General features: G+C 41.0%; 1 protein-coding gene across 8 annotated transcripts in view; it reads left to right on the top strand.

The window, feature by feature from the left end:
- The window catches only part of SNX29 (sorting nexin 29), a 559,610-nt gene that overhangs the window by 25,163 nt on the left and 520,598 nt on the right, over positions 1-13,849 (top strand). The window contains exon 1 of one of the 8 annotated variants that reach the window (XM_057528883.1): positions 6,861-6,913. The exons of the other annotated variants lie outside the window; for them this stretch is intronic. Coding sequence (XP_057384866.1) covers positions 6,906-6,913 — 8 coding nt within the window. The 5' untranslated portion in view covers positions 6,861-6,905. Of the gene's footprint in view, positions 1-6,860; positions 6,914-13,849 lie in introns of those variants that run through there. 8 annotated transcript variants of the gene reach the window in all.

Here is a 13,849-nt window from a genome sequence, read left to right as displayed (position 1 = left end):
CCTCCTGTGCATTGAGAGGGTTCTGCAGAGCGCGGATTCCCACCGGTCACTCCCCCATGGAAAACCTTCCACTGGCTTCCCTTTGCTTTGGGAAAAAGGCCCACATCCTTAGCAGCCTGGAGGGCCCCATACCTCTCCCCTGGCTCTCTGCTCCTGCCACCCTGCCCTGGCCTTTCTGTTTTTTGTTTTTTGTTCTTAAAGCCTTTCAGTAATTTTTCAGGGAAACCTTCCAGACCCCTGATACGAATCCTCCACACTCCTCTCCAGCCCTGGCCATCTGGACCTGTTTTCCTTGCTCTGTACCATGGACTGGCAAACTCTTTCTGTTAAGGCCTGGATTTGGCCTCAGGCTGTATTTTGCTGACCCCTGCTCTGTACTGTTAGAGTCTATAAACCTCTGTTTCTCATTACTACACGTCTGTGTGATGAATCGATTACATCTGTCTGCTCAACTGGATGACCAGCTGGAGAGAAGCCTGTTTTGCCCACACTACGTCCACAGCGCCTGACACATAGTAAGTGCTTAGTAAGTACTTATTGGATTACTCATTTGTTCAGCAGTTAGTTACTGAACGCCGACTTGGTGTCACAGACACTGGGGCTTTCCAAATACTTCAGACAGATTTCTACCCCTCAGGTGGCTTCGTGTCCACCTGGGAACATAGTCCAGTGAGGCAGTGATCACAACATGCGACGCCGAGGGCCATGTCCAGGGGGCTGTCGGATGCCCTGGGCAGGCTGGTGCGAAGGTTCATGGGCTCTCAAGGCCTGAATCTGGCGCTTCCCCTTTCCAGCTGCATCACTAACTTTTCTAAGCCCAAGAATTAGGTCTACTGTGATACTGTGATTTATAATAAGAAATACACATGATTGTTCTTTGCCCCATTCCTGGTACTGAGCTCCTAAAACCCCAGGAATTTCCAAAGTGGTGATAGCCAGAAAGGTGTCTTTTGTTATGTTAATGTAGTGATTTCTGGAAAGCACCAGAAGTTGGAGGCTGGTTGCCAGGAGAACCAACCACGTTATTAGAGGGCTGGAACTTTCAGTCCCATCTCACCACCTCTAGGGAGGGGAGAGGGGCTGGAGATGGAGTTCAGTTGCCAATGGTCAATGATTTAATCAGTCAAGCCTATATAATGAAGCCTCCATAAAAACCCAAGAGGACGGGGTTCAGAGAGCATCTGGGTCGGTGAATACTTGGAAGTGCGAGGAGAGTGGTGTGCTGGGAGAGGGCCTGGAAGCTCTGTGCTCTTTTCCCATACCTTTCTTCCATCTGGCTGTTCCTGAGTTATATCCTGTTTTTTTCTTTTTTTTTTTTTTTTTAACATCTTTATTGGAGTATAATTCCTTTACAATGGTGTGTTAGTTTCTGCTTTATAACAAAGTGAACCAGCTATACATATACATATATCCCCATATCCCCTCCCTCTTGCATCTCCCTCCCACCCTCCCTATCCCACTCCTCTAAGTGGTCACAAAGCACCGAGCTGATCTCCCTGTGCTATGTGGCTGCTTCCCACTAGCTAGCTATTTTACATTTGGTAGTGTATATATGTCCATGCCACTCTCTCACTTCGTCCCAGCTTACCCTTCCCCCTCCCCATGTCCTCAAGTCCATTCTCTACGACTGCGTCTTTATTCCTGTCCTGCCCCTAGGTTCTTCAGAACCTTTTATTTTTATTTTTTATTTATTTATTTTTTTAGATTCCATATATATGTTGGGTTTCATCATTAGTATATAGGAATGCAAGAGATTTCTGTGCATTAATTTTGTATCCTGCTACTTTACCAAATTCATTGATTAGCTCTAGTAGTTTTCTGGTAGCATCTTTAGGATTCTCTATGTATAGTATCATGTCATCTGCAAACAGTGACAGCTTTACTTCTTCTTTTCCGATTTGGATTCCTTTTATTTCTTTTTCTTCTCTGATTGCTGTGGCTAAAACTTCCAAAACTATGTTGAATAATAGTGGTGAGAGTGGACAACCTTGTCTTGTTCCTGATCTTAGAGGAACTGGTTTCAGTTTTTCACCATTGAGAATGATGTTGGCTGTGGGTTTGTCATATATGGTCTTTATTATGTTGAGGTAAGTTCCCTCTATGCCTACTTTCTATGCCTACCCATCATAAATTGGTGTTGAATTTTGTCGAAAGCTTTCTCTGCATCTATTGAGATGATCATATGGTTTTTCTCCTTCAATTTATTAATATGGTTTTTCACTTTGATTGATTTGCATATGTTGAAGGATCCTTGTATTCCTGGGATAAACCCCACTTGATCAGGGTGTATGATCCTTTTAATGTGCTGTTGGATTCTGTTTGCTAGTATTTTGTTGAAGATTTTTGCAGCTATGTTAATCAGTGATATTGGCCTGTAGTTTTCTTTCTTTGTGACATCCTTGTGTGGTTTTGGTATCAGGGTGATGGTGGCCTCATAGAATGAGTTTGGGAGTGTTCCTCCCTCTGCTGTATTTGAGAAGGATAGGTGTTAGCTCTTCTGTAAATGTTTGATAGAATTCGCTGGTGAAGCCATCTGGTCCTGGGCTTTTGTTTGTTGGAAGATTTTTAATCACAGTCTCAATTTCAGTGCTTGTGATTGGTCTGTTTATATTTTCTACTTCTTCCTGGTTTGGTCTCGGACGGTTGTGCTTCTCTAAGAATTTGTCCATTCCAGGTTGTCCATTTTATTGGCATAGAGTTGCTTGTAGTAATTTCTCATGATCCTTTGTATTTCTGTGGTATCAGTTGTTACTTCTCCTTTTTCATTTCTAATCTGGATGCCATTTTAAATTTACCATCTTAGGAAAAGTTCTAGGCAGGACTGCGAGGGGTTGGCTTCTGGTTGCAGCTGGTGAGTCTCGCTGGTTGGATGAATATCAGTAGGAACCTTGGAAAGGATGGTACACTGGTGTATCTGCCAGGACTCTTTGGTAACAGGCAACAGAAATTTACTCCAGTTGAGGATATTGTGAGCTCATGGAATTGATGACAGGTCAGGTTTGGAAACAGGAAGGAGTCAAAGCAGCTTTGGAAGTCTCCTAACCTGGAAACAGGGTCCGTGAAATGGTCTCCTAGCAGGAATGGTCCAGTTAAGGCCCTGCTGCAGGAGTGGACACCAGCTGTTTCCTGACTCGCTCTCATTCTGCCCAAGGTTGGCATTCCAGGGAGGAGGCACCTGAGTGACCAGTCTCAGGTCACGTGGCCGCCTCCTGGCCACCAGCAGAAGGATTGGCTGATGGAGCTTCTTGGGACCCTGTTGACTTACATAGTGCGAAGATGTCTGCTTGGGTTCATCATCGTCCCCCCAAGACAGTATCCAGTAAGGAAGACATAACCCTTCAGAATGAAATCTGGGTGCTGTTAGGAAGGTGGAGTGAATATAGGGAGGCAGAATGCACAGCAGTTGTCCCTGTCACTGCCATATCATAATCTTTCCCATGACAGTTCTGTGTGGTTTGAAAATACCTGTAGGCAGTGGAATGGGGCTGGAGCACAGACTGCGTATTTTCCCAGCTTGGTCCTCACTCTCTACCACATCCCTTTTTGTTTTCCTAGCACGGAGTTTCCCCAAATGAGAGATTTGTATCATTGCAGGTACTTAACATTATTTTAAGTGTTAAATATCACAGCATTACATTCCTTTCAATTGCCCAGTAGCTCAGTTATTCTCTTTTCAGTTCCTTTTAAATTGCAGTGATATTGGGGGAAAGACTTGGTTTGCTATTAATATTAAGCTGAATTAAATGAAATTGCCAATATTTGATCATTTTTTGACATACCAGAATAGTAGTATCATACAGTTGAAAACAGTATCTCGAACACCCCCCGCCTCTCTGTAAACAGAGCGTACAGGTTTCAAGCACAGTCCTCCCCTGACAGCAGCAGAGACAGGATTTTATACTTTATTTGGATGACATTTACTTTTAGGGCTACTCTGTTGAGGGCCCACAGTGCTGGCTTTGCATTTGCAATAGCGATAGAGTTTTTCCTTTTAAAACAGGTTTATACAAGTCGAAAAAGTGAGTCGGACTCAAGACAAGTAAATAATAGAAATATCCTCATGAGTGACAAAAGTGGCCGAGGTGTCTGTGGACAACAGAAGTTGAGGAAAGAAAAAGTGGGCTGGACCGCAGCTGTTGGGTGTGGGGGCCTACATGATATACAGTATTGTTCTGTGAAAATCCCAAATGTGAGTATGCTTGTGTGTGAGTGTGCCTGCCCGAGTGTGTGAGTGCTTGCGTGCCTGAGACATTTGTTTGGTCTCGTGAGATTACACCGCAAGATGCAACAGTCCTCACATGAAGTATAAAACAACATTGACAGGAAGGGAAATGACAGGCAGCACTTGTTTTTTCCCATCAGATTTTGTCCTCGGAAACTGGCGGAAGTGGTGGCGGTCATAACGCACGGGCTCCTCGTCCCATTCTGTTGGCCTTGTTCCCCTGCTCTGTTTTCCCCTAAGGATGACCCATTCTTGTGCTTCGTTAAAATTATTCCTCGTTCTGTCAGTCAGACTGGCCTGTGGGGAGGCTGTCTTGTATCTTTTGAATAGTGTGCCTTCTAGGAAGAATGGCCCAAGAACTCAGCAGGCCCTGGAAGTTACCTCTAGATATGCTGGTGCTCCACCAGAAGACGCTGCTTCTTCCCGTGTGGAATTACAGAGCATGCTAAGTTTTCCCATTGAATTGGAAAGAGCAACCCAAACTGGGGGGCAGCAGGGCGAGCGTGGGGTTTGGAGCTCAGAGTCTGAATCCTGGTGTGGCCAGTTCCGGGTCGTGTTGGACTGTGGGCAGGTTTCTGACTTGCTTGTGCCTCAGTGTCCTTGTATGTACATGGGGAGAGTAGCGATAGTATTCACTTCATAGAGTTGTGAGTTAGCTCATATGCAGCCCTTAGAACAGTGCCTGGTAGCTAGTAAGTTTCTAGAAATTGTTAGCTGTTGTTACTGCCATTATAATTTTGTGTGAAGTGTCTTGACACTTGTGTTACTGCCATTATAATTTTGTGTGAAGTGTCTTGACACTCTGCCGTTATGGGTGGCAGTGAGTTGGCTTTGGGTATTTGCCTCATTTAGAAATTGTAAATTTTTGTTACTCGTTCAGGTGACTATGTCAGAAGAAATCGGAGAGGAGAATTTTCTTCTCCTTCCAAAACATGCCAGGGAGGAGAGCTTTGTTTTGGTGATTTTTCTTTACCTGTTAAGGAATTCAGAACGGTTTTGAACTTTTTTTTTTTTTTTTAATAAATTTATTTATTTATTTATTTATTTTTGGCTGTGTTGGGTCTTCGTTTCTGTGCGAGGGCTTTCTCTAGTTGCGGCGAGCGGGGCCACTCTTCATCGTGGTGCGCGGGCCTCTCACTGTCGCGGCCTCTCTTGTTGCGGAGCACAGGCTCCAGATGCGCAGGCTCAGTAATTGCGGCCCACGGGCCCAGTTGCTCCGCGGCATGTGGGATCCCCCCAGACCAGGGCTCGAACCCGTGTGCCCTGCATTGGCAGGCAGATTCTCAACCACTGCGCCACCAGGGAAGCCCCGGTTTTGAACTTTTTAGGAAGCTAGACAACAAACAGCTGCTCTTTGCTGTTCCCTAATGTTGTTTCTTAGCACAGTTGAAAACTGTCCTGTGTATTCCTCTGGACGCTTATGAAACTGAATGGCTTTTTCAGACATTCCTTTTCCTCTTTTACATGTCTCTGGATGTTCATCACGTGATTTTTTAACCTTCAGTTTGTCACAGGTTTCTTACCAGCCTCTTAGTGGTTTGAGGTGTTCACTGGATGTGCTCATCCTTCTCATCCTGGCAAAATCCCTGGGGTTCATTAATTGGGTTTCTCATCTCCCCAGCCCTGTGCACTTGATTTCCACTTTGAGGCTCTGTGGTAGATAATTCCACACTGCATATTCTTTCATTTTACTTTATTGATCAAATGAATTGATTTCTTTTTTTTTTTTTTTTTTAATTGTATAGCTACTTTATTTATTTATTTATTTATTTTTGGCTGTGTTGGGTCTTCGGTTCGTGCGAGGGCTTTCTCTAGTTGCGGCAAGTGGGGGCCACTCTTCATCGCGGTGCGGGGACCGCTCTTTATCGCGGTGCGCGGGCCTTTCACTATCGCGGCCCCTCCCGTTGCGGGGCACAGGCTCCAGACGCGCAGGCTCAGTAGTTGTGGCCCACGGGCCCAGCCGCTCCGTGGCATGTGGGATCTTCCCAGACCAGGGCTCGAACCCGTGTCCCCTGCATTAGCAGGCAGATTCTCAACCACTGCGCCACCAGGGAAGCCCTGATTTCTTTTTGAAAAAGATAATTTTTAGCAAATGGGGAGCCCTAGGGCATTTAGCAAATCTGAGCACATTTCCATGTGAATTTTAATCTTTATATTGTTTATATTGATAGTTGCTGAGAGCAGTGCTAGGCCCACAGGAAATCATACTTAAGCACGGTCGTCATCAACATCACCCCTATCCTGGTGTGGAGAGAGGCCTTGAGCATGAAGTATGAGCTTTGGAGTCAGGCGTACTTATCTTCATGCCCACTCAGTCCACAGATCACCAGTTACCAGCTGCGTAATTTAGGACTTGCTCAGCTTCTCTAGGCCTCTCTTGCACGATCTGTAAAATTAGATGATGATCGTGGTACCCACTTCCTAGGGTTGAAGTGAGGATTAGATGTAATATTATTTGCTTGACACACCCAGTGAGAACTTAGTAAGCGCAATGCAATACATTTTCTTCCTATGACTAGACATACCAGTGTTTTGACTAATTTGGAAACTAAAGGCCGGAATGATTGCTCATTAATTGCTTCATTTAGCAGATGCTTGTTTATAGGTCACTGGGTTGGCATTGGGGCTGCAAACTGGACGAGATGGTTGCTCTTCTCAAGGAACTCAGAACTGAGCCTGGGCGATGGACATGTAAATTGCAGACAGTCATGGTGGCCTGTGGTAATAATTACATAGTATAGACGTGAGAGGCGAGTACAGGGTCTTTAGTGGTCAAATGGGCAGGATGGGACTTCCAGGCAGCAGGAGTAGCAAATGTGAAGACGCAGGGGTGTGTGAGAAAGGAGTGGAATCATGGATGATGTGTTGTATGTGTTGGGAGCTGGGCTGGAAGGTCGGTAGATTCTTGGCTTGCTGTCATGGGGAAGTGTTTGAACTTTATCCACTAGGGTATTATTTCTTAAACTATGGCTATTCGTATACTCTTTTCACAATTTTTGCCATTTCCGTATACCATCTGAGCCAGAGATTGGCTTGAGGTGGAATTTCAAGGCCTTGTCTACTCTGGTCTTGTCATAAGCCGTCAGTGAAATCAAAGATTGATGGCTGCTTCTATTTTTTTCTTGACATAGTAAAATGATTAACCAAAAATGTTCATTTATGGTCCCCCTAAAATCATGTCATGTACCATATACCCATAGCAAACTGTGGAAAGAAAGATGATGACATTGTCAGATTTGCATTTCAGGAGGGTAGCTGCTGATCAGCATGCCAGGGGCATGGGCAGGTGAGGTGGGACCTGGGGTTGCAGCCAGAGGCCGTGGCTCTGTGCAGTAGGCAGGGAAGCTGAGTGGAGGTGGTGGTATTGGGAGAAGGGAGGGAAGGCTTAGGACTGAGGCTTGGTAAGATTGGCTGACGCGGGGGATGAGGCATAAATGCTCTGGCTCTAAGAGATGGCCAGAAATCAGAACAAATGTATATTGTTTTAAATTTTGTTTGTTTTATTTATTTTTATTTTTTTGGCTCTAGTAACGGGCTGTAAATTTTATTCTGAGTGGCCTTTGCTTTTTCAAAGGTACATCTGTACTGCAGAGTTGCCTGCATCTTATTTGTTTTTGTTTTTGTTTTTTTTAATTGGAGTGTGGATGATTTACAATGTTGTGTTAGTTTCTGCTGTACAGCAAAGTGAATCAGTTACACATATAGATATATCCACTGTTTTTTAGATTCTTTTCCCATATACATCATTACAGAGTATTGAATAGAGTTCCGTATGCTATACAGTAGGTCCTTATTAGTTATCTGTTTTATATATGGTAGTGTGTATGTCAATCCCAATCTCCCTCCCCACCACCCGTAACCATAAGTTTGTGTTCTACATCTGTGACTCTGTTGTTTGTTTAAAGGAAGTTTTCGGTGTGGAGTTTTCTTTCTCCCAGGCTATGGACTCCAACCAAACTTGAAGATCCCTTGGCCACTGACTTTGATTTTTTTTGTTTGTTTGTTTGACCGCCCTGCGCAGCATGTGGGATCTTAGTTCCCCAACCAGGGATTGAACCTGTGCCCCCTGCAGTGGAAGCTCGGAGTCTTAACCACTGGACCACCTTGGCCACTGACTTGATACACGTTAACCATTTCCTCACCCCTTCTGCATTGAGGGGCTCTTGCTTTTCTCCATCCTCTTTTTCCCTTTTGATTTACCGGCTTCTTCAACTGATTCCTTCTCAGCTGCCATCTCCTGTTCCTGACTTTGAAGCTCCTCCTCATCTGCCAAAAGAATCGCAAGTGGTGTTTGTGTCTAGACCAGAGCTGGAGGGTCTGTCTACCCCAGAGAAGACAGTTACTGTGTTTATATTAGTAACTTTAAAAAATGGTCAGAAATGATGATTTAACCCATTTAAAAGTTGGTTATTTTTCTAATTTCTGGTTCCTCTGGTAGAACATTCATTTGACTTCTTTTTACATGCCTGTCTGCCATCCTCAGGCCTTCACACGAACAGTATCTTTTTTTTTTAATTAATTTTTATTGGAGTATAGTTGCTTTACACACACCGATAGTATCTTGAAAACTACTGCCTTGTGAGTTTTCACTGTTACCAAGCTTGCATTTTTTCTGGTTCTTTGTCAACTGTTTTTTTCCCCCTCTTCTTTCTCTACCATATCCTCTTCTCCCTCCCTCTGGGTAACTTATGTTAATGATCAAGAATCATTTGTTCTGTATGTTTCTCCACATTCATTTAATCTTTTACAATTAAAATACATGTGTATACACACACACGCACGCAGGTTTTATTGCCATTGTCTTACAAAAATTGAATTATATATAATGTTCTGCATCTGTATTTTCTCTCTTGGCACTACCCTGTCAAAACCTTTCCAAGCTAGAGTTCTAAAAATTCTTTTTAAAAGGCTGCATTATATTGCATGATGCAGATATACCAACAATTGCCTATGAAGTAATACTGACTTTGTTTCCAATTTTTACTACTATGGACAGTGAAACAACAGACATCCTTGAGCATGTTTTCTTACGTACTAAGGATTTTGTTTGGCAGAGGTTTCCAGGTTGGGTTGCTGGGCCAAAGAGAATGTGTTTATTTTTAATAGTTGTGGTCAGGTGTCTTTCTAAAAATTTCTACTGGCCGTGCATGAAACTACCCTTTTCTTACTTCCTAATAATAGTTTTGAGTGTTGTTTTGAAGTTTTGTCAGTCTGATGGTTGAAAAGTGGTGGCTCACTGTCATTTTAATTTGCATGTTGATTGCTAGTGAATTTCAGTTTTTTTTTTTAATATTTGTGAGCTATTTGGCTTTGCTCTCTTGTGCAAAGCTGCTTCATACTGTTTGTCCAATTTCTTGTTAGATTATTTGTCCCCTTGTCATTTTGTGAGAGCTCTTTGTATATTGTAGTAATTAATTAACCTTTCATCTGTTTTCTGCGTTGCAAATATTTTTTTTCAAATCTGTCCATTATCTTTGTAGGCACAGGTAATAGTATCTGTTACAATACTACATTTAAAATTTTTTACATGGTTAAATGTCTTTTTACTGATTCCATATACCAACCTACCAGTTTCTGTGTTTTCAGTGTTTTAAGATCTTCCTCAATGTTAGAGTATGCATGTGGTCTTTTACATTTTCTTACAAGATTTTTAATGTGTACAGTTAAGCCTTTGATCCATCTGGAATTTATCTTTGTAGGGTTTCTGAGATAAAACTAAAACCAATTTTAGTTTCTTCTAGGTGGATGCCACCTTTCTCAGAGATCTTTTTGGCTCGTTATCTCTGGGCTGCAATTTACTTTCGTTCCATTTACCTAGCACAGAGAGAGGGTGCTCTAGGCCAAAGCACGGAGGACTAATTGAGAGCCCTGCGCTGATTTGAGTCACTGGTCTCAGCACCCCTGGCACAGCAAGGAGTGGGAGAGAGCCTTGTACGCTGGTGCTGTCACGCTGAGGAGGAGGATCCCAGCCTTAACCCCAGCCCTCATTATCCTTGCTCTAGATGAGTTTGCCTGAATTTTCAAGGATGCTTACGTCTGCCCACCTGATGGTAGATGATGCAAATAATTGAGAAGACAGGCTTATGGAAGCCCAGTCCTCTTCCTCTTTCTCTCCCTCATCCTTCAAATGGGAATCATACAATTTATATTACACTGTAACTTGCTTTTTTTTTTTTTTTTTTAATAACTTGGCCATGTATTATGGACATTGTTTCAGGTCAATAGGTAACATAATGGTGCAGCCTACCATCCATGTCTTCTTTATGTGTAATTAAGAAAGAAAAACCAGTGCCAGTTTTAATTGGATAATTTCATCAATTATGAGGCACGCTTGGATTTCTGAGACCTTAAAATGTGGGGAAAAAAGGTGCTTCTAGGTTGTTTAGGTCTGGCATCTCATTCTTTTAAAATTTCTAAATAATATTTTGTAGTGTGGAGGTGCTGTAACTTATTTACTGTTTTCCTGTTAATGGATGTTCAGGTTGTGTCTAGTTTTGTTTCTGCTTTTACTATTATAACAATGCCGCAATAAAAATATTTGTGTATATGTATGTCTTTGCCTACTAATGCTTTTATATTTAATTGTTTATTTCAACTTAAAAAAAAATAAATTTATTTTATTTATTTATTTATGGCTGCGTTGGGTCTTTGTTGCAGTGCGTGGGCTTCTCATTGCGGTGGCTTCTCTTGCTGTGGAGCATGGGCTCTAGGCGCACAGGCTTCAGTAGTTGTAACACGTGGGCTCAGTAGTTGTGACTCGCTGGCTGTAGAGCGCGGGCTCAGTAGTTGTGGCACACGGGCTTAGTTGCTCTGCAGCATGTGGGATCTTCCCGGCCCAGGGCTCAAACCCATGTCCCCTGCATTAGCAGGTGGATTCTTAAACACTGTGCCACCAGGGGAGCCCTATTTCAACTTTTAATTTTGAGATAATTATAGATTCACATGCAGTTGTATGTATGTGAATAATACAGAAAGATCCCATTTACCCTTTACCCAGTTTTCCCCAGTGGTCACATCTTGTAAAATTCTAGGCTGGCATTTCAAATTTCACTAGTTTTACTTATACTTATTTGTGTGTGTGTGTGTATTTAGTTCTGTGCAGTTTTATCACTCTCTAGGTTCATGTGTCCCCCACCACAGTCAAGATACAGAATGGTTTCATCACCACAGGGTTCCTCCTGTTGCTTTTTTATAACCATGCCCACCTCCCTCCTGTCTCCTCCCTCCCCATCCCTAACTCCTGGCAACTACCAATCTGTTCTCCATTTCTATAATTTCATCATTCCAAGAATGTTATGTAAATGGAATCATACAGTGTGTAATTTTTGGGATTGGCTTTTTTTTTTTTCACTCAGGGTAATTTCCTTGAGAGTCATCCAGATTGTTGCATGTATCCGTAGCGTGTTTCTTTTTATTGCTGAGTAGTATTCCGTGGTCTGGATGTACCACAGTCTGTTTATTCATTGAAGGACATCTGTATTGTTTTCAGTTTTTGGCTACTGGAAATAATGCTGCTATAAACATTTATGTACAGGTTATTTGTGTGAACATAAGTTTTCATTTCTCTGAGATAAGTACTCAAGAGTACAATTGCTGGGTTGTATGATATTTGCATATTTAGTTTTATAAGAAACTGCCAACTGTTTTCCAGACTGGCTGTACCATTTACATTCCCACCAGCAACGTGTGAGTGATCCAGTTTCTCTGCATTCTTGTCAGCATTTAGTACTCTCATGATTTTCTATTTTGGCCATCCCTATAGGTGTGTAAACATATCTCACTGTAGTGTTAATGTGCATTTCCCCAATGGCTAATGATGTTGAACGTATTTTCCTGTTCTTATACATGTGTATCTTCTTTGGTGAAATATCTGTTCATGGTTTTTGCTCATTTTCTAATTAGTAGTGCTTTTATTTTTATAGGATAAATTCCTAGAAGTAGGATTGCTGGGTCAAAGGGTACAGGCATTTAAACAAATTGTACTGCTTGGTCTCTCTGCAGAAGGATGTAGGAATTCACATTTATATTCCAATCAGCAGTACCCATTTACATGTACTCTTGCTAGATCTGTGACTGGTTTGAAATTGATAGTCCTAAGTTGATATCTTAGTATTTGCAACACTTTCCTGGTCACTAGTGAGACTGAATATCTTTTCCTATGTTTATTGGCCAACTGTATTTCCTCCCTTCATGGTTTGTTGGTTCACCTTCTTTAATAGTCTTTTAATTTTTTGAGTTGCATGTCTTTTTTTTTGTCCATTTGTGGAAGCTCTTCGTTTACTATGGCCCTTAATTTTTTTTTCAGTTGTGTGCTGTAAATATTTTCTCCAGTGTATCTTTTATTGTTTTACCATATTTATATCTTTTGCTGTGTTGAAATTTAAACATTTTATGTGGTTAATTCTATGAACCTTTAAAGTTTTGCTTTGAGAGTATACTGTCCTGAGGTTCTTCTGTATTTTTCTCTATCATTTTTTCTACATTTATATATTTTTTTGATCTTAACCCATCTGGAATTTAGCTCTGTGATGGTTTGAGACAGAAGTTTATTTTTATTTTCTTTCAGCCCTATAACCACTTGGGTCAGTGCCACTGGTTAAATAGCCCATTCTTGCCCATCTGAGTTGAAGTGCTACCATTATTATATATAAAATATTTCCATATTCATTTGGACTTTTGGAGGGGGATTCTCTATACTGCTTCATCAATTTGTTTATCTCTGTACCCAAAACCACACTAGGCTGAGTCCTTCCTGTGATTAGTATTGGAATTGTATTAAATATATACATTAATTTGGGAAGAATTAAGATTTTTATTTTAATAAATCTTCCCATTTAGGAAAACAATATTTCTGTTTATTTTGAGCTTTACACCTTTTAAGAATATTGTGTTTTTCTTCATATAGGACATGTATCTTTCTTATTAAAAATATGATTTATTTTACTGTTGTTACTGTTGTGAATGTAGTTCGCCTCCACCATTTTGTTGACTTAAAAAAAAATCAGCTTTTAATGTTACAGTTTCTTTTATTGCAATATTTTAAATTTGCGGGTTAGAAACCTTTTTATATCTTTTTGTAGATCTGCTTTTTTTTCACTTAACATTATAATCCAAGCTTTAAAAAAAAATGCTATTTCAAGTTTCCAGTAAGCATTTTAATAGTTGCTTGATTTTTTTCTCACCATAACTTTGATGCCATATTTTTTCATTTTTTTTAGCTCAAGGTAGCAATATTTCTGGTTCTTGAGACATGAATACTTTTTAAATGCTTGTTTTAGAAAAAAAGCTAAGTCAGAAAAGCATAGAGGCAAGAAAGTCATCAACAGTAATTATTTTACCAAGTCACTCTTAATTTTTCACAAAATCCCCTTCAGATTTTTTTGTGAATGTTTTTTTAGCATAGTTGAAAACATACTTAATATACAGTTTTGTACCCTGCTTATTTTTCATTTTATGTTATAAACCTGTTAGCTTATCATTATAAGCTCTTGGTAAATAAGGGCTAAATGGCATTCGATTTTGTGTTGTGTTATCATTTAACCAATTCCCCAAGTGTCAAATCTTTATGTATTTTTAACTTTCCACAGTTGTAAATAATGTTTTGAATATTTTCATTCTTAAATCTTT

Source organism: Balaenoptera acutorostrata, chromosome 15 (genome assembly GCF_949987535.1).
Source record: "Balaenoptera acutorostrata chromosome 15, mBalAcu1.1, whole genome shotgun sequence".
Classification (NCBI taxonomy): Eukaryota; Metazoa; Chordata; class Mammalia; order Artiodactyla; family Balaenopteridae; genus Balaenoptera; species Balaenoptera acutorostrata.
The sequence above is the reverse complement of the archived record's forward strand: the minus strand, read 5'-3'. Positions and strand labels throughout refer to the sequence as shown.